Source organism: Schistocerca serialis, chromosome 7 (assembly GCF_023864345.2).
Source record: "Schistocerca serialis cubense isolate TAMUIC-IGC-003099 chromosome 7, iqSchSeri2.2, whole genome shotgun sequence".
Taxonomy (NCBI): domain Eukaryota; kingdom Metazoa; phylum Arthropoda; class Insecta; order Orthoptera; family Acrididae; genus Schistocerca; species Schistocerca serialis.
Genome location: NC_064644.1, coordinates 271,536,471 through 271,558,281, shown reverse-complemented (window position 1 = coordinate 271,558,281; position 21,811 = coordinate 271,536,471). Strand labels below are relative to the sequence as shown.

At 42.4% G+C, this 21,811-nt stretch overlaps 1 protein-coding gene across 3 annotated transcripts in view; it reads right to left on the bottom strand.

Annotated features, from left to right (window-relative positions):
• LOC126412139 (DENN domain-containing protein Crag) overlaps positions 1-21,811 on the bottom strand; it is a 302,966-nt gene that overhangs the window by 74,312 nt on the left and 206,843 nt on the right. For all 3 annotated transcript variants that reach the window (XM_050081588.1, XM_050081589.1, XM_050081590.1), the window contains 2 exons: positions 7,668-7,734; positions 5,600-5,731 (listed from right to left, as the gene is read on the bottom strand). In XM_050081588.1, coding sequence (XP_049937545.1) covers positions 5,600-5,731; positions 7,668-7,734 — 199 coding nt within the window. The remainder of the gene's footprint in view (positions 1-5,599; positions 5,732-7,667; positions 7,735-21,811) is intronic.

Below are 21,811 nucleotides of genomic sequence, written 5' to 3'. Positions count from 1 at the left end.
TTGGATGGATATTTGGCGAAGAAGTGCTTCTATTGCAGGGATTGGGAGAAAAAGAGTAGGTCTTTGACAAGTCCAGCATTGTTAAACTTGGGTGTAGGGCTAAAGGTGAGGCCTGGATGGTATGAAACCTCTGTGGAGCTGAAGGTTTTGATGGGAAGGTTAACAACAGCGTTATAGGAATGTTTTGGCTCTGGATTTGGTGGACAGTCAGTAAGGCATTTTGGGGATGTGGCAAGCTGAAAAGGTCAGCTAGGTAGGGTCTAGCTGCTATTAGGGGTGGACAAGGAGGAACATTGTGGGTGCGACAGGGGTTGGATAGTGGCAACCCAAGGTGCCAGTAGGATGTCAGCAAGTTGGATAACTTATGGAGGTCAGCGGGTTGGACATCTTATGGAGGTGGTGCCTAGAGTGCAGCACCAGGTGCTGGAGAGCAAGGATTCAGTTTCACAGATGTGACATATGGAGTAGGGATTGCAGAGTTGTATCTGGAGCAGAAGTGATTCTGGGATCCTGGCCTCAATCTATGGTAACATACTGTCTCCACATTGTCCACCCAACAGTTTCCACCCCATGTGTCCTATCATCTCCTCCCAATTCTCATCTCCCGGTTTGTTTATTCGCCACCCTCTGCCATCACATCTGCCCGTATTTCCCCACTCCTCTCCGTTTTTGCTTCTTTTTTCTCCACCTCGCTGCCCCACAACCTCCTGATGCTGCACCTATTGGCATTCTAGTCCCTTCACATTCCACCAGAAAGCATTTGTCTCTCTCCCCACCTGTACACTACTATCCCTCTCCCTTCCCCAACCCCTCTAGATTGCTGCTTGCAACCCATGTGATAGTTGCATTGTGGCCTGAGATGCTGGAGTTGGCTGTCATGTGTACATGAGGTGTACTTGCTTGTGTGTACGAATGCTGTGTGTCTCTCTTTTATTGACGAAGTCTTTGGCCGAAAGCTTTATGTAAGCGTCTTTTAATTGTGCCTGTCTGCAACTTGCACTCGCTCCTGTACAGTGCTCAATCTAAAATGACTGTGGGACTCTGCAAAGACCAGGGTGGTAGACAGTTAAAACCCTGGATTTGATGCTGTAATTGCTCCACTCCAAGTGTCTCCAGCACATGCCGAATGTGGATCCTAAATGACCTTGTCGCTTGTGGAAAATGGGAGAAAAGGTGTTCCAGAGTGGGACAAGCAACAGGATGGTATGCGTCTGAATACAGAGCTGTAAGGAACTTATAAGCCTGATGCCCTAAGACGAGTTGCCGTCAAATTTTAAGTGGCAGTTCACCAGCCACAGCTGAGAAACTGAGTTTGGGGCTTGTCCTATAAGCACCCATGGCCAACCTCATCCCCTCATCGTGGACGGCGTTAACGGTCTTCAAATAACAAAGCCTCGCCGATCCATAGACCGTGCGCACCCACAGTAGCCCTATAAAACTGGAGCAGATGCACCCTGTCTGCTCGCTAAGACCAATGGCTAAGGCACTTTACTATGTTCAGTGCCATGAGAATTCTGGTTTTCAGGTTTCACAGGTGTGAAAAGCACAACTCAGTGTCAAAAATTAGGCCCAGAAACCTCACGAGCCTCTAAAATATAGGATGGTGTCCCTCATATGCAAGTCAGATAAATTAAAAATGCGATGGGAATGATTAAAATGAACACACATACACTTATCTGCATAAAACTGAAAACTCTCTTTGTAGCCCGCTCCTCTAACCTCAGTAGTGTAAGTTGCAACTGATGGCTCACTGTTGAAACACTGGAGTAGTAACAGAAAAAAAGCAAAATCATCCATATGTAAGGAGAACTGTACAGGACTCCTTACCTTAGATGTGACACTGTTTATGGCTATGGCAAAGAGGGCAACACTTAAAATACTGCCCTGAGAGACACCATTCTCCTGCTCAAAACGATCTGACAGTGTGTCACTAGCTCAGGTCCTAGAAAACCACTCACAGGAAAGACTATATGAAGATGGGGCGGTGGCCATGAAAGCCCCATTGATGCAGTTGTGTGAGAATACCATGTCTCCAAGTAGCATCGTATGTCCTACTGATATCAAAGAATACCCTGATACAGTGATATTTACATAGAAAAGCCTGCTGACAACTGCCTCTAGCAGTGTCAGGCTGACAACACTGAAAATGGCTAAGGAGTTGCATGGTCTCCAACAACCAAACCAAATGACAGTTAACGATTTGCTCTAGGGCCTTTCCTACACAGTTCATTAAGACAATACTCCGGTAACTACTGGGACATGTGATGTACTTTCCTGGTTTGATGATAGTACCAAAATTGCTTCCCACCAAAATTGCTTCCCTCCATGAGTTGTGAAATTGATTGATTGCCCTATCAAATTAATGTGTTTGAGGAGGATTTCCTTTGACACTGCTGGCAGTCAAAGCATGCAGTATTGGATTTGGAAGAGATTGGGTGCAGTATCACAAGACTCAGACAATGCCATGTCCACCTCCCACATGGAGAAAGGGCAGTTGTAAGACTCAGAATCGTCGGATCTGAAGTCCAACCTGCCCCTCTCTACAACTGCACAGCAGCGGTGAAACGCTGAATCTTGGCTGGCACTGGCAGTAGTTTTCACAAAATGCTATGAGAGCATCTGAGCAATGTCTCCGGGTGTTGTTTGGCGACACTCCTTTCAGCACTGCTGCTATCAGTAAATGACTCTGTCTACTGGAAATCTTCTGTATGGTTTCCCATACTTTTGTAGAACAAGCGGAATGATTTATGGAGTCCAGGAATGCTTTCCATGACCTTTTCTTGCTCTCCTTAATTACATGTCGAGCCTTGGCTCTTGCAACTCGAGAGGCTATGAGGTGGTCTGCTGTCAGGCAGCATTTAAACCAGCTAAGAGCCACACGCCTGTCCTGGATTGTTGAACAGCACTCACCTGTCCATCTAGGTACAGGTCACCTCGTAAGATGACTGGACGACTTTGGGATCGACAGGTCAGTGGCGTGATGGATCACTTGTGTTACGTGATCCACCTATTCCTGGATGCTGCTGCTGCTGCTGCTGTGTTCAAACACAGCCAACTGGCTGAACAGCATCCAGTTAGCACTGATGACCATCCATTTTGGCGGCTTCTCTTCATGGAATGGTCCACCCAGAAGATGGTTGCGGAGTGGGAAATGGACACTAAAATGAAGGCTGTCAATGACTTCCCATTGCACAGAATCTGAAAGGGCTGGACAGCAGTTAGAGAAGTTGATGGTTGAGAATGACCCAGCAGCGTCACAGAAATGAGTTTGAGTACCCGGTGTTGAGGATGCACACCTCGTGAGACGTCATGAGGCTCTCAAAAACCCTGAGGGTAACGAGAGGTCAAGCCCCACAAGACATGGTGTGAGATTGAAGTCTCCCAGTGGGAAGAATTAATGTGGACTTGCGCCAGAAGATCCACAAAATCTATGACAGCAGAGGAGTGATGCACATTTTTCACAAACATAGCAACCCCTCCCTTGGCTCTGACTTCAGTCAAGTCATCCTTTCTTTGAAGGGTATAGCCCCGTAGCACGGGGGTGTCAGTGATTTTAAAATGTATTTCTTGTAAACCCAGGCACAGGGGGCATTCCTGTGCTAGTTGTTTCAGCTCTTCCACATATGTCCTGAACCCATTAATGTTCCACTGTAATGTGGGAGCCATCTATCACCAAGGTTATACTTTCACTCAGTCTTTCTGCCAGGGAGGGGAGCCCATAATGGCTGGGGGCTCAGTCTTGGGGTGAGATGATTGCCCCTGTCCAATATTGAGGTCCATTAGCTCTACTGAAGAATTGAGAGACATCAGATAGGATGACATTGACATCAGTGGACTGTTTACTTCCCAACACTGTTGGTGGTGGACGCTTGGCCTTCGATTTCTTGTCCTGGGTAGCCTTTGGAGCCACAATTGCGGCAGTGGTAGTGGCAGCATTGAACCTTCAAGGGAGCAGGGAGATCCACAGTGTTGGTGACCACAGATTTTTGTGATGTTTTGGGATGAAGTGTAGGCTGTGAAGAAACCACAGCAGCACAAGTGCACTGATAAATGCAGGTACTAGTGCTGAAACTAGCTACCTCAGTTTATGTAGCAGCATTGGTTTTCTGTACTGGCTGTTTAACAACTAAAGCAAAGAAGATGGTAAATATTGGGGGCTGCATGGTCTTGTAAATCTTCTTGGCCTCACCATAGGGGATTGGCTTTAATCTCCTGTATCTTCTGTTCTTCAAGGAACAGAGCAGACTCTATTCCAGAGAAGGCAAGCCCCAGAGTAATTCACACATTTTGGAGAAGATGAACATCTGACTACTCCGTAGACAGCCTTACCACATCTGCCATAAGTGGCTTCTCCCCTACATCCGAGAGTGGTGTGCCCAAATCGCTGGTATTTAAAACAGCTTGTTAGTTTGGGGAAACAGGGCCACATGGTAACTGAAGAAAACCTGCCTTAAAATGTTACAGGTGTTTTGTGCTATTAAAAGTGAGGATGAAAGAGTTGGATTTAATCAGATCATCTTCCACCCTTTTCATAACATTCTGCACATCTACAGTGCTTTCTTGGACTCATTCAACTTTCAAGTCTTCTTTGGGAATATGCATCAGGTCTCTGCATGTCACAACACCTTTAGCGCAGTTTAATGTGGTGTGGAGCTTAGTCTCAATGGGACACTTCCCGAGAGTTTTGGCTTTCTGCTGGTTTGTCATTTGTTGGAAACTTGATGTTTCCACCAACAGTGTCCCATTTTGTAACTGCTTAACTGGCAATATTACAAAAAGAATAGATTACTACTCACCACACAGCTGAGACATTGAGTCACAGACAGCCACAAGAAAAAGATTACTAACCACATAAACTTTTTGTCAGAAGGCCTTCTTCTGAAATAGACAACATAAATACACACATTCTAGCAAATGCAGCCCACGGACACATAACCACTGTCTCTTGTCTGGCCTTGGCAACCAGACAGTAGTCATGGGTGCAAGCTGCGTTTACATGAATGTGTGTCTGTGTATGTTGTCTATTTCAGAAAAAGGCCTTCTGGCCGAAAGCATACATGTTTAATTAATTTTAAATTTTTATCATTGGTTTCAACCAGCAGTGTGGATCGTTTTCAGTGGCTTTCCATAAACATTCACGAGCTCATAGGAAGTATAGAAAAGCACACGTTCACAGTTGGTCAGCTAGATCACAGTTATTTTTATACTGGCAACAGTTATAATTTTAATTTTTTATGTAATAACTGGAAATTTTAATACATTAAATATTAAGGAAAACAGCTATTACTTGAAAATGTTTTCTTGCTTATTCATTAATTCTTAACAGCCTCTTCGATCAACAAACATATGCTGCGGGTTATGAGACAAATCTGTATTAGAAACGACCATAATTAACCTTTAGCAAAAGGTATGTTTATAATTAATTTGTTTCTGAAAGAGCAGTTTTTCAACAATATATCAAATCTGGCTAGTAGATACAGCAGGAGTCGGATTGCAACTAGGCATTAATGTAATGATTCCTGCCAAAATTAAGAAAAAATGAATGATCTAAAAAGATGGTCCATTTTAAGTGATATGCATGATGAAACCCAGTACTTACTTTGTGTTCAAATTTGAGTCTTCAGGTTCCCAACCAGCCATTATTTCCTCATCATACAGCACTGATGAACAATTATGGCACTTTGAGCATGTTGTCATGCTAATCTCCAATGCAACAGGAGCATTTGGATCTCTGTAGAAATAATACAGAAAGTTCAGTAATTGAATCTCCTTAGTGGAGTACAGATAACAGAAAGAATAAAGACCAACTCATTACTATAGAAGTGAGGCACTGCTGACATGCACATAAACTAGACTGAGAATGTTGCTGAGCTTACAGATGAATCCTTACACACACACACACACACACACACACACACACACACACACACACACACACACACACACACACCAACAAGGCCACACTGTCTCAGCCAACTATCTCGTGCTAGAAATGCCAGTCAAAGCGCAGTACCAGCACAATGTAGATGGGTGGGACAATGTTGTGCAGGTCCATGTGCACGTGAATATCAGTAACTCAATACTGAGGAGAAAATATGTAAAAATGAAATTCTATATTCCATTGATGGACAAGGAAGAGTGAAACAGAGTTTGGGAGACAAAAGTTGAGAGGGAGGGTGAGGGGAAGGTAAGTGGAGAAGCAGGCACAGGGAAACTAGAATAAGAGGAGGAGTTGGAGAGTAGGAAGACGAGATGGAGTAAAGAGGGGCGGTAGAGAAGAGTAGAAGGGTCAGAAGAGAGGAGTGGGGGAACAGTGCAGTACAGAAGGGGGTCCAGTAAATTGGGGTGGGAGAGTATTGGGAGAGTACAGTAGAAAGGGCAAAGCATAGCATGGGGTGACCAGAAAGAAAGACAGGTGTAGGGTGAAGGAAGGGAGGTGGCAGGGCATCGGTAGGAGGGGGGGGGGGGCACCAAAGGGTGCAGGCCATATTAAGGGGGTGGATGTCAGAGCATAGTAACGGGAGTGGGGAAGGGTTTGGTTGCAAGGGCAGGGTTTGGTTGCAAGGGCAGGGTTTGGTTGCAAGGGCAGGGTTTGGTTGCAAGGGCAGGGTTTGGTTGCAAGGGCAGGGTTTGGTTGCAAGGGCAGGGTTTGGTTGCAGGGGCAGGGTTTGGTTGCAGGGGCAGGGTACGGTTGCAGGGGCAGGGTTTGGTTGCAGGGGCAGGGTACAGTTGCAGGGGCAGGGTACAGTTGCAAGGGCAGGGTACAGTTGCAAGGGCAGGGGACAAGGACAAAGCACCATATTTGGGAAGGGGAGGGGGGTGGGCAGCTGTGCAGAGTGTTTGTTGCAGTTGTTGCAGCATGAGAGGAAAGTAGGGAGAAATGGGGGAGAGATGGGGCAGTGGAGGAGAGATGGGGCAGTGGAGGAGAGATGGGGCAGTGGGGGAGAGATGGGGCAGTGGGGGAGAGATGGGGCAGTGGGGGAGAGATGGGGCAGTGGGGGAGAGATGGGGCAGTGGGGGGGTTGACAGACGGGCAGCAGGGGAGAGAGGAGCAAAAGATGATGGCAGTGGGGGCAAGATGAGGGAAATATGGGGCAACATGGAAGGAGAGGAAAATAATGTGATTAGAAACTGAAACAGAATTTAAGAGAAAGTGAGAGAGAGTAATAATAAATGTATTCGTAGAAGATAGAAGTGAATTGTATTTCACAATATTTGAAACTGAACAATGATTTACTGTCAAGAAAGGACTTGTTACGTTGTAATTATGTAGATGCTGAAGTTTTTTTATACAATACTGGCCTTGTAAATATACTGTAATAATGACTGACCAGTTGAATCAATGTGTGCTTACAATGTTGTAATAACAGGCAGTATTATCATAGGGGAGTGGGAAAAAGAGTACCATGCATTCAAGAAAACACCGCATTGATGTAATTTTCTCTCTGCTTTTTGTGTGCCATTTCACATCCTCAACTCTTCTGAATGTAATTTTGTCACCATGTAGCATTCAGGTCTATTTTCCTTTCCAAGTTATTCATTCCCATGAGCACTGTTACAATATATTACATTTTACAAAAAGTAACTATTTTCTCATATTATTGTTATTCAAGCTATCCTTGTAGCTATGATTTCTGACAGAATGTTTTCCTTCTAGCATATCTCACCTGGTATGTGTTTCTTTAGGGTACAAAATCTCTGGAAGGAGCTGCTGCTGAGATGATGCTGCCGAACCTAAGCAAAGAAAAGATCAGAATAAATAATGGGTACAAGTAATCCCTTAACACCACCTAATCTGAAAAAAACTTAATGTGTTAAACAATGTGTTCACACATCTCTATAAGTAACTCAGTATAACAGTGAAAATAGTTTAAATTTCCTATGTCAATCCAGATAATGCCCATATCAACATCAGTTTTAATTCTGTACAAATTTTGGTACATTGCTAATAAAGGACATACTAATGCAGAAGTGTAAATAGTAGTTTCTCATGAGCAAAGTCGGTAGCACCATTTAACAACATTTTAGCTCATTTCCACTGTGCTGCTGGGAAGCATACTTTGTAGAGGTTACTGCAAAGTTTCCATCGTGTTTCATATGCAATTCTTTATGTTAGATTAGTTCACTGCTTAGACCAACTGCCACATTATGTGGGATCATCTCTATTGTGCAAACCATCTGTACCCATTCAGTCTTCATTATTACATAAACAATACCTAATAACTACCAAAATCTGTGTCTACTTTGTAGAGAGTATGATTCTCTATCTCTTCTAGGATACATATACTGAGCTTGATTAACTATGCAGATTAGAGTTACTGAAAACTTTACTTGCAGCAGTCCTAATAACAATATCAGAAAATGAGCTGATGAGAAAAAAATGGTGGAAGTTATAGCTTCTCCTGTTTCTACTTAAAATTCATATATGGTTCTGCATTGTCAGAGCGCCATTTTGTTTATTTTTTTAATTCAGTTAAGTATTTAATTTAATAATTGACATTAGGGTGCATCTTTGGCAGCAGTGGGATGTCAACTATACATCACAAATGGAGGTACTTTAGGCATGAGAAATTTGTATGTTATATTTTAAAACTTTTGATTCTCATACGTAATTTTGATGCTCTATAGGTGAGTGCACACAACATCTGAAAACTATTAAATAACCACTAGAGACAGATTTATTGAAGCTTGCACCATGAGATGTGTAAAAACAAATGTACTGCAGACAATGTACTATGCTATCCCCATGGCAAGTGCATTTGTGGATCAGAGAGTCTTTATTAAGTCAGTGCACTCTCAGCCACATACTGTGCAGTTATTTGCAGAGTACAGATGCAGATGGATCATGGCAAAAGCAATGAGGAAAAATGTAGCATCAGTTGCAATTTCAACATTACTATCATCCCACAGCTGTGGGCTGGTTTGTTGTAACGTCAAGTTTAACACATATATTTCAGAACGACACAACACATATAAGTCACAGAGTAAGTTGACAAGCAAGACATGTGTACACGTTAGCATTCAAATGAGCACTGAGTCCCAGTCTAGCGGCCGTTGCTTGGCTGGCAGACAGCGCCGCACGTAGAGGACGCGCGTAATTGCGCGGTGGTGCTTTGAATGATCGGCGAGTCACAACACTTTTCCCCCCTTTGAAATTGTTGCACTGGTCCTGATGGAGGTGTCCTGGAGATGGCTATTGTCCATAGGCGTTGTTTGACTCACCGTAGTCTCGAGGAGGAGGCTTCCCATACGGACGGAAGTGTCCCTGATGATAACAGGTCGAGATGACAGGAGACGTAGGGGTCAAATCTGCAGGTGACCCATGCACCAATCTGCCCATTGCGGAAAGCCCAGTTGATATGACAGGAGACATGGGCGATGTGTTGGTGTCCGTTGGAGGAGGAGGTGAGTAGATTTGCTCTGACAGAGGATGGTCATCCGGTTCCTGCATGGGCACGTCTCCTGGTGGCGTCTGTTCTTGCGCAGGCATCGCGATGACGGTGAGAGGACTGCGTTGTGAGTATTGAGAGATACCAAGATCCCGAGCAAAGCGTAGTAGTTCCGCAACGGATCAGAAGTCTTAGCGGACGGGCGATCTGGCCAACCCTTCTGAATACAGCGTAAAACCAGGGGAGAGGGTAGGGTCAGAAGCCATAGCAGCCGCCAGCCTGTCCCAAGTGATGGGGAACCCGTCCAGAACCTGCTGCTCGGCAACATCCAGGTGGAAACACAAAAGTTCATCCCTATCGAATGCCAGATCAGGACCCATGGGAAGGCGAGACAGAGCATCAGCATTCGCATGTTGAGCCGTTGGCCGGAAATGAAGCTCATAATTGAAACGAGACAAGTAAAGAGCACAACGCTGGAGACGGTGTGCAGCCTTGTCGGGAAGTGATGTTGATGGATGAAACAAGGAAACAAGTGGTTTGTGATCCGTAACAAGACGAAATTTTGAGCCATAGAGAAAAACACCAAACTTATGAAGAGCATAAATAATGGCCAAAGTTTGTTTTTCAATTTGAGAATTCTTTTGTTGGGCATCCGTGAGCGTTTTGGAGGCATAAGCAATGGGTTGTTCCGAACCGTCAGAAAAACGGTGCGCAAGGACTGCACCGACCCCGTATTGAGAGGCGTCTGTGGCAAGAACAAGATGTTGGCCAGGTCGATAAGCAGCCAGGCACGGAGCCTGTTTCAACATAGTCTTCAATTTCTGGAAAGCCGCATCGCATGACGCGGACCAGTGAAAAGGCACGTTTTTAAGCAACAGGCGATGCAACGGCTGAGCCACCGAAGCTGCAGATGGTAAAACTTGTGATAGTATGCTATTTTCCCCAAGAAGGCCTGCAGTTCCTTTACAGATGTAGGGCGAGGAAGGGCATTGATCGCAGCGACAGTTTGCTGAAGCGGACGAATACCATCCTGAGACAGTTGAAACCCCAAGTACGTGATAGATGCCTGAAAAAATTGTGATTTCTGAAGATTACATTTAAGACATGAAAAAGTGTGTGGAGATTTTGAAGATGTTCTTCAGTGGTGGAGCCAGTGACAACAATGTCGTCCATGTAATTGATACACCCAGGGACAGGGAGCAATAATTGTTCCAAGAACCGCTGAAAGAGAGCAGGGGCGCTAGCAACCCCAAATGGCAAGCGTTGGTATTGATAGAGGCCGAAAGGCGTGTTAAGGACCAGAAACTGCTGGGAATAAGCGTCGAGAGGAAGTTGATGATAAGCTTCTGACAAGTCCATTTTAGAAAAATATTGGCCTCCAGCAAGTTTAGTGAACAGTTCTTCAGGACGGGGCATAGGGTAAGTGTCGATGAGGCATTGAGCATTTACAGTGGCTTTGAAATCACCACAGAGACGAATATCACCATGTGGCTTAGCAATGACAATGATAGAAGAGGACCACTCACTGGAAGTGGCAGGAAGCAAGACCCCTGAAGTAGTGAGACGATCCAGCTCCCGTTTTACCCGATCACGAAGGGCCACAGGAATGGGCCAAGCCCGAAAAAACTTAGGCCGAGCAGTGGGTTTGAGCGTGCTATGAGCTTCAAAGTCATTTGCACGGCCTAACCCAGGAGAAAAAAGGGACAAAAATGTCGTCGAAAAGGAATCCAATTGGGCATAAGGAATAGAATCAGAGACGATATTGACAGAGTCATCTATGGAGAACCCAAAAACACAAAAGGCATCGAAACCAAAAAGATTCTCTGCGTTACTCTGGTCGACCACAAATATGGGAACAGTGCGAATGACGGATTTGTAAGATACCTCAGCATTAAACTGTCCCAAGAGAGAAATCTTCTGTTTATTGTACATCCGTAATTGCCGAGTGACAGGTGACAGGAGTGGAGAACCCAACTGAAGATACGTCTGAGAATTAATTATAGTGGCAGGAGAACCGGTATCCACCTGCATGCGAACATCTCGACCAAGGATTTGGACAGTGAGGAATAACTTCCCTGAAAGGGAAGAAGTGCAATTGACAGACAACACAGAATCAGAATCAGCGTCATGTTCATGAACATCATGTATGCAGTCGGATTTGCAAACGGAAGACACATGACCTTTCTTTTTGCAATTGTGATACACAGCCCAACGTTGGGGACAATTCTCGCGTGAATGTTTCGTAAAACACTGCGGGCATGAAGGAAGTTGCCGGGGGTTTTGCTGCAGTTTTTTAGCGGGTTGTTTACGGTTAGGCCGAGGCTGCGCGTGGGAGCGCACTGCGGCCACGTCGGCCAGCGGGGACGTGCCGCACGCGTCGTCAACAGCGCACAGAGGTTGTATTTCCCCGACATCACCCCATGCCTCTATTTGCGCCCCAGCGGCGCGAGAAATTTCAAAAGACTGCGCAATGGAGAGAACTTCATCTAGAGTCGGATTTGCCAACTGAAGGGCACGTTGCCGAACTTCTTTGTCGGGCGCCGACTGGATAATAGTATCCCGTACCATGGAATCGGCATAGGATTCTTTGTGAACGTCAGTAACAAATTGACACTTTCGACTGAGGCCGTGAAGTTCAGCAGCCCAAGCGCAATAGGATTGATGTGGCTGTTTTTGACAACAATAGAAGGCAACACGAGAGGCTACCACATGCGTTTGCTTTTGAAAACAGACAGACAGAAGTGAGCACATTTCAGCAAAGGACAAAAACGCAGGATCCTTCAAAGGAGACAATTGCGACAACAACCGATACATTTGAGGTGAAATCCAGGAAAGGAACAGAGACTTACATGGTTGTTCGTCCATGACATGAAATGCCAAGAAGTGCTGTCGAAGACGTTTTTCATAATCAGACCAGTCTTCCGCCGTCTCGTCGTAAGGAGGAAAGGAGGTATAGCCAACGCCGAGAAATGCCCCGCATTTGACGCCGCAACGAAATCGCGAATTGCCGCTGTTAGAAGTGTTTGCTGTTCAAGGAGATTTTGCAATAGTTGCTCGACAGTAGCCATGGAAACCTGTGGGTCAACGGTGAAAAGAAAAAATCCACTACCTCGTCACCAATTGTTGTAACGTCAAGTTTAACACATATATTTCAGAACGACACAACACATATAAGTCACAGAGTAAGTTGACAAGCAAGACATGTGTACACGTTAGCATTCGAACGAGCACCGAGTCCCAGTCTAGCAGCTGCTGCTCGGCTGGCCGCTTAATTGCGCGGTGGCGCTTTGAATGATCGGCGAGTCACAACATGGCTCTTATCCTGAACATGCACAATCAGAACGATGTCTGCACAAAGATGTACGGAGATCTGAATAATTTTTTCCAGTGGAGTGGGTATTACATTTTCCACATATTAACATACTGTCATTATGTCACTGGATTACAAAGGCATAAGTGACTTAACTGCAGAATCCAGTGAAAAAGCAATTTAATAGATATGTATTGTTTCTGGTCACGAATGCTCGCAGAATGAGACAGAATGCTAGTAAATGCAGGTAACACATACTTTATTAGTGACAATGGACGCAGAACAGAAATGCAAGTGCACAGTACAATTGTTAATAGTGAAATGAGTGCGCTAGAATGTCGAAAACATTCCTCCCAGCAGGGGGCCTAAACTCACATCACTACCAAAGAGTATTATGTAGTGGACTGGCCAGACAGCCAATCCACTAGGACCGGTAGCCGAAAGGCACGCGTTAAGCTCACGCAGGCTGGCGTGAGGTCTGGAACATTACAAGGAAATGAGAACTTAGAAAAACGGACGTAACTAGTAGAATACTTAACTTTAATCCACAATTGGTGAACATCTCTCTTGACTGTACATGCTTCACAAGATAAATATCAAATGCTATGGCGCCTTGCTAGGTCGTAGCAAATGACGTAGCTGAAGGCTATGCTAACTATCGTCTCGGCAAATGAGAGCGTATTTGTCAGTGTAGCATCGCTAGCAAAGTCGGCTGTACAACTGGGGCGAGTGCTAGGAAGTCTCTCTAGAACTGCCGTGTGGCGGCGCTCGGTCTGCAATCACTGACAGTGGCGACACGCGGGTCCGACGTATACTAACGGACCGCGGCCAATTTAAAGGCTACCACCTAGCACGTGTGGTGTCTGGCGGTGACACCACATATTATTTATGTCGTATTTTATACAGTTGGCGGTGACATCCCCACTGATGACTGAAAGTCCAAACCTATGTACTCAATCTTAAAGTAATAAGTAACTGCAAGAGCCACAGCAATAATTTGGAAACAATGTGTTTATGGATTACTTAACACTTTTGATTATGATCCTTTACTGTGTATTCATTCTCTCTAACTAAAAGGATGCAGAGTGTTCTGTACGGAAACTCAGGAAGTGTACACAATGAAACTGCATCTTCTGAATGAAGAATAACCATTACAGGTATACCTCAGGGATCAATATTGGATCCACTCTTATTTTGTTATATGTAAATGATCTACCATTACTTATTCAAGGAGCAAAAATAGCTCTGTTTGCTGCTGATACAAGTATTATAATTATGCCTAATGGAATATCTTCAACACTTGAAAATTAATAACTGTTTGTGGACAACCTTGTAGGTAGGGCAACCACAGCTATAAGTAATCATCTTATATTAATAACTGCTTCAGCTGTATTCAATCCTTTATTACTGGTTTCATGGCACTAAAAGACACGGCTTCAGGTGAATAAGTGACAAAAATATTAGAGCGGAAAAACTTGAAACCTTTTTATCCAACATTTGTTGTCTGTCAGAACAAAACACCGCTAAAAAGCGGTATGTCATAGAATAAAACTACCGGATTCCGATATAGTGGATGGGTCCGCATCTCCGACCTAAAGGTATACAGAACCACGTACAAGAGATGCAGCCCTGTGCGTGGTCATACTGACTGTATTCTATGACATACTGCCTTTTAGCGGTGTTTTATTCTGACAGACAATGAATGTTGGATAAAAAACGTTCCAAGCTTTTCCGCTCTAATGTTTCAGTCATATGTTTTAAGATGTAGTTTTTAGGGCCTCAAAACTGGTAGTGATCTAGTAATAATGGACTAAATACAGCTGAAGCAGTTACTAACATCCAAGATAATAACTGTTTCTCTGTGTTGATTGCACAAAAGCATATAATAAGAATAATGTCTGATATCTACTTTAGAACCTTTTGTAGATATCTCTTTAAATAGTTGGGCATACTGACAACAGCACCATTGTACATTTACTCCCTTACGAAGCTTGTTTTCAACAACCGAAGACAGTTTGCATCTTTGATCAACTATCCATTGGTATAAAGAATTTAATGGGTAAAAAATTAACTTCAAAGGGAAACTAAAATAATATCTGCTGACAACTTCTTTTACGTCGTAGAAGAATTTCTGAATATATGTGTGTGTGTGTGTGTGTGTGTGTGTGTGTGTGTGTGTGTGTCAGAGAGAGAAACTGAACATAAATCACTGGATGCATATTTTCCTTAATAACAATGATAAGCTTAAGAAATTATCAAAATGGTCAGCATGTTGCCATATTTTCTGCTGAGAAGATATACTATAATCATAAAACTGCCTTGGACCATATCACATAGAGGAGTCAAAATTACTATCCAAAGAACATGCTGAGTATGCACGTAGCTCTTAACATGGTCTGGTATTTTATGTGATTGGTTTTATTGATGTGACAAAGGCCTTGATTCTAAGGGCCTTAATTTTTACTTATGGATGTACAGACCATTGCCAACACATTTCATGTGGAGATAGCTTTATTGACTGTTTGTAATGTGAAGTTTGTTTCTTGTCCTTCTGAGGAAGACAGTTTTAAATCCCATGAAACCATGGTAAAGGTTAACTGCAAACCACCATTTATTGCAACTGGTTGGGTGTCTACTTCAAATGCTATTCTGTAACCATTGCTGATGTGCAGCCATGTTCAAAGTATTTAACTAATAAAATTTCATATATGGCACAGAAGTAAATGTCAAGAAGAAATACTTGACATTTGCTCTTACATGTGGATTAGAACGACAAAGTGACTAACAGCTGAGCACCAAGGAGCATGTAAGGGTCTGATGTTATTGGTTCATAATCGCTTGTGAGCTAAATATAAGTTTGGCAACAACAGTTCATACTGAAGACATCTGCACACATCCTGTTAATATGCAGTGTCAAGTATGCTTTGTGGTGAATTTTTTGTTGTAAAGCACTTTGTTGTATATAGTGAGATTACTGTAGACTCCAAATGTGAAATAATATGCATGAAGTTAAGGATCAAATGAGGGTCAAACATGGTAATGGGATGAATTTATAGGTCAGTTGCACCAGGAGCAGCTCAGAGACAACTTGACAAATACCATGAGTAAGTTTTCTGACCATGCTACTGTAACAGAAGGAGAATTTAACCAGCCAGCTATAGAATGGGAGAGTCAGGCAATTAAAACTGATGCCAGAGAAAGGGATTCATGTGGGGGTTGTTCTGAAATGTCTTGTCTGAAAATTGTTTTGAGCAGATAGTAAGTGAACTGACATGTGAAGGCAATGACTTAGACCACCTAGTAACTAACAGACCCAAACTTTTCGAACCCTTTAGAGTCAATTGATTATAAGACTACGATCGCATCAATGCCTATGGTCCTTGCCCATCTGAATGCAGATAGCTTGGAGCAGCCACTTGGTATTTGCATCCAAAACGTTCAGTCAAGTACTCTCAGGTTGTGGAGGGAGCTCTGGTCATTGTGTATGAGGTCATCAAAATTCACATTTTCTTATATGGCACCAAATTTCAGCTAATAATGGGCCACAAGCCCTTAATTTTGTTATTTAATCCACCCACCTGGGTGGCCCACAAGTTGCAGCTGTGTCCCTTGTTCCTCTCCAAATACAGCAATGACATACCTTTTTACTCTATGGAGCACTGTGCCAATGTGGATGCCTTATTCCGGCTGCCTGTTGGCCCAGACCCCAGGTTGGATTGGGAAGAGCTCAAGTGTTTTCATTTGGATGTCTCCAAACAGTACATGGTTTTCTGATCACTAGTACCTGAGTCACCAAGGCAACAGCGGCCAACCCCATCCTCAGCCAGACAGGTAGTCTGCCTTGTCCAACAGAGTTGGTCTTCTCATCCACTGGGATGCTGTTCCAATTTTCTTTATAACTACTTTGTGTTGTGCCATCATCTCTTGGTCTTATATGGTGTCGTCATCATTTCCATGGTTGGTGCAGTTCCCCAGGTGGTCATTCCTGAGAGTTTGTGGTGGTAGATTTTACAGGAGTTACATGAGGGGGACTGGGGTGCTTCCAGCACTAAATGCTTTACTCGCAGGCATGTTTACTGACCTGGCTTTGACAGAGAGCTGGAACAATTGGTTGCTGTGTGTCCCTCAGTGTCTTAGTAAACAGGCAGCACCCAGGCCGTTGTTCTCCCCATGGCCTCCAGCAACCAAGACCTGGGAATGCATCTATGACCATATTGCGGGTATGCTTCTGGATGTTTTCTGGCTGATTGTCATTAACAGAGCTTTCGTGTTTTCCATATGTGGTCCACTGCCCCTTGACTACTACTGAGGACACTACTCAAGCTCTCTTAAAAAATTTTTCAGTAGGTCTTCCAGTTACCCTCATTTCTGACAATGGAACCCAGTTTCTGTCTCAGGCGATTCATGATTTCTGTGTGTGGTCAAATGTTCACCACATTTGCTCCCCTCCCTTTCATCCACATGCTAATGGGGAAGTTGAGCACATGGTTCGCACCTTTAAGGCCCAGGTGAAAAATATCCGCAAGACTTCCCCACTGAAGAGGCATTAAATTTTTTTCTGATGGCCTATTGCGCACCATCCAAGGATACTGCACGATCTCTTCTGTCCTAGATCTTGCCCACCATCATATTCCTGCACATCAGGTTTTACACAAGGGTCAGCAGTCTGGATGTGTGGTTTCGTTTGGTGCCCATGCTGGATACCAACAGGCATTGTTGCAAGAAAGGCTGCTACATCTATACCGTATGCACAGGGGACTACCTGCCACAGTGCCTCGGTCAAAGAACCTATGCCTTTGCAGCCTCTGAACCAGCTCCGTTGGCGTTCCAGATGGCGTACATACCTTTTACTGGTTCGATGTCACAGGATCAGCCTTAGCTTGCGGCAGTGGGGCATTGGGGACCTCCTCGTGCCGGCCTCTTTTGCTATATCCTAAGGTCTCCAGTGATCATGGGTTGCTCACTCCTCTTGCTTCCAAAGCCTCCATGGATATGGATCTCCACATTGCAGCTGTCCACATTTCAGCCCAGGGATCAGCAATGCCCCCCCCCCCTCCCTGAAGGGGGTGACAGGTGTAGTGACCCCACATAGATCCAAACCAGAGATCTGGGTGCACACTTATAAGGTGGGCCACAGAAGTCGGCAGATCAACTAGAAGTTTAACGACCTCTGGAAGCCACCACTCATGGATGCATGTGCAGCGTCTCATCCATGCACTCTACAGCTGGCTAACAGCTTTTAGAGATGGTACCCACCCGTTATAACTCATGTGTGCTATCAGACTGTTATTGTAGGTCACTCCACGACTAGTGTACGCATTATAATAAGTTGTTTTCTAGACTTAATAAAGTTTGTTGTGTCAGTCATTGTGTGGTGTTCTCTTCTGGGACAAGAACAGTTAAGTTATCCTTGCATGAATGAAAATTAATGCAGAAAATAAGTAGACCTCAATTTTGATTGCAGTCAACAAAAGGAAGACAGGCTACAGGTAAATATGTTTCAAGATGTAGCATAAATTTTTTGAGGTGTACGATGCGCAGCTGTCAACATTTATTGTAATATTACGACGACTATCAGTTTCAACCAATTTCACAGCATCTACATACAGAAAATAAGAGCATAAAACAAAAAGAAATTAATAGAGTACACTCAATTGAAATTTAAGATTGCACAAATCAATACATACATAAAGTGTATATTAGTTTTGTGCCATATCAATATTTTGACATGGCAAGCATATTATTAAGGCCTGATGTCACAACATAACTGTTGAATGTGAGAGAGACAAACCTTGTTGTTAAATGTTTTAACTTACAAAGTGGTTATAAGATGTTTTGACTTATTACAGATCATTTGGAATACTCACAAAAGTGGATATCCAAGAGATAATATGTACTGAAATAAAAAGACAACAGTGGTGTGTTAGATGTAAGGCAGTGTTACAACCGTTTGTAAGGTAAACCATAATGGAGTCAAAGAGTATCAGACAACAGACATATGACATAAAGCGATCCAATGATTTGTCACTTTCATGTTCAGCAGTTCTGATGCAATAGGAGGCTGTATGGATAACTTTGCCATGTCGAATACTTACATTACATGTAACAAATATATCACTTTTTGTAAGTACTACTTCATGTAATCTCTAATTTTAATTGAATGTAGCCTATGCATTAGTGTTAGTTTTATGCTCTTTATTTGCTGCATACAAATACTATGAAAGTCACTGATAACTGAAACTGGCTGTAATAATAAAATAAATATAGACAGCTTTGTGTCATGCACTACCTAGGGCATGTAACAGCTGTTGGCAATAATCTACAAAACATGTTTATAGCATACAGACAAAAGACTGTATTTGTAACCAAGACAGCTGACAGTAGAGAGATAATTAAATCAGAAAGAATAACCACATGGAAAAATACACCACAATTCGATCAGTTACAATTGGGTATCTAAATTACTACATGATAAACAGAAATCTAAAACTGTCTATGACTGCCCCAGAAGAAGCAGGCAAAAGGTTTTTTAATAAACCCCCCAAAATCATTAAAAAAGAAACAGATCTAAAATGTTTTAAAAATCATTTGAAACTATATCTCACAGAGAAATGTATATACAGTTTGAGTGAATACTAAGATGTGTTTAAACATATCATTACTGAAATGTACCTGTAAAAATTATCATTTCTGTATGTTTTTTTTTGATTTGTGTGTACATATAATGTGAAACATGTAAAACCTTTGTATGATTATGGACTATTTCTGTTTAATCATTTGTTTCATTTATATATATATTGAAATCAAGTTTGATGTTAATAGGCTATTGTATGACACACCCAATACTCTCAGCTGGATTTTCAGCTGGAGTCCATGGGCAAAGAATAAATAAATAAATAAATAAATAAATAAATTGTTACTGTTCATTTACAGAAAATGCCTCATAAAATGCAAATGAAAAAGGAACAGGTGTTTCATATATGTAAAAATTTAGATAGAAAAAATATTGGTAGACAAAGAATGGGAGCAGCGCCTTACTGAATGGGAGTTTAATAAATGGAATAAAATGCGTTCAGCAAGAGAGAAGAAAATTGCAAGCAATGAAGTATCTGAGAAGAGAGATACAAGATTGTAAATGTAGATAGCCAATGTGACAGGAAGGGCACAGAAAAATATAAACAAGAAAGTAAAAGTAGAAAAGGTGGAAACAAAAGGAAAAGTTTGGGGGGGGGGGGGTAGGTTATAGAGTGAGAGAGACAGGGAGGAACAGGGGCGGGGGGGGGGGGGGGGCAGGGAGCGGGAGCAAGCGCAGAGGATTCCCTCTTGAAATGACACATAATATATAATTTTCATTAGCAAGTTATGCAAACAACATACTCTTCCTAGTTCAATATAAAGTATCTCCCATTTTTATTAATTACTTTCCACTTTAATCATGATATCTGAAGTGCTTGACTTACTTTCAGATAAATTAAACCAGGCAATTTTCTTCTAGGTTTACCCCATAAATTTTTTTTTAACACTGACACACTGTGTACTATTCATATAATTTAAGTATCTTGGTTTGCTCTATACCCAATAGAAGTACAAAGATGTTATAAATAAAAGTCAACAGGTACATAATGTATTACATAAAACGAATCTAAACTATTCAAACTGGGTTAATTACAACATGGAAAAACATTACAGGGATTTAAGTTATGTGGCGAATTATTTCTCATAAATTTGCAGCATAATGTAGTACAACACAAAGTACAATTTTAAGCCCAACTCAATAATAAAATGAGATTACAGAAATGGATATTATTTGTAAGGGACTCATATAGATGAAACATGTGACTGCAGTTGATGATTTCATGGCAAAATCCATTATGTTTATACGCCTACAAGCTGTAAAGAACAAAATTAGCTAGAATTTCCTTCCGATATAAAAATCAATAAGTAAAGCATGCCTGAAATTGAAAAATAATGAAATTTTTAAATAAATTTGATTTTTGAATGCTTTATACAGGGTGTAAATTTTAAGTTGACAAACCAGAATAACTCGAAAAATAAGCTTCACACGAAAAAATGTGTAGAATCCAAAGTTGATTACTTTCGAGGGGGTGGGGTGGGAGGCAACTTTAAAATTTCAAATGGGAACCCCATTTTTTATTGCAGAATCAGATTCTACATAAACAACTACATACATTTTGTCTCAAATATTTGTTTTGTTTCTTGGTAGTTGGCGTTGTAATTCAAGAAAATCCATGTTCTCATTTTTGCTTGTAAAATGGTTATGGATGAATAAAAAATACTTATTTACTTAATAAATTTTGATTTGTTAAAACTAAAACTCTCCCTATAGGTTGGGGTTTGAGAGGGAGGAATTAGAGTTTTACAAATGTTGACCCAAATATTAATGTTTTCTGCAGATTTGGATAAGTTTTGTTTGTTTTGTGGTCATGTGGCCACACAACTTTTAATTATCAAACAAATCATCTGACTAGCTAACTAACTAACCAAACATCCTACTTACTAGTGAACTCATTAACTAAAACTAACTGACTAACGAATCTAATTTTTTATTAGATTAGGAGTAATCTCTCTTGTTTGTCGAGAAGTCTCACAACTGGGGTGCTTGCTTAGTTTGAGTCTTTTAGTTTCGGGTGGAAAAACGTAGAAAACGTTTTCACAAATTCACTAACTTAAATCACATTGTTCACACCTTTATTTTATTTCGGAATACCGCGGCTGTTACGTCATTTACATTTTTAGAATTATGTACGATAACCGATATCCCAAACAGCCCTGATTGATAATCGATGCTCTTATCCAGCCCTTGCTGATGAGCAGTGTAATTCTTCTGGAGTGCTGCTGATAGGTAGCGCAGGGACGAGAAATTCGCTCTTTATCGTAAGAAGACTGGGCTTTAGAAGTTGTAAGTATTAATGTAATAGATGCACTGTTTCTTTTACCTGTCTGAGCATACAGACAGCACTGCACCATTTATAACGATTGTCTTTTGGGCGACTTATGTTTGATTACGCTGTGTGACTGCATTCGTGGTTTTTGCTCGCTACCAGTCACATTTGACGTGGAGTTAGTATTGATAGGCGGAATTACGCTGAGC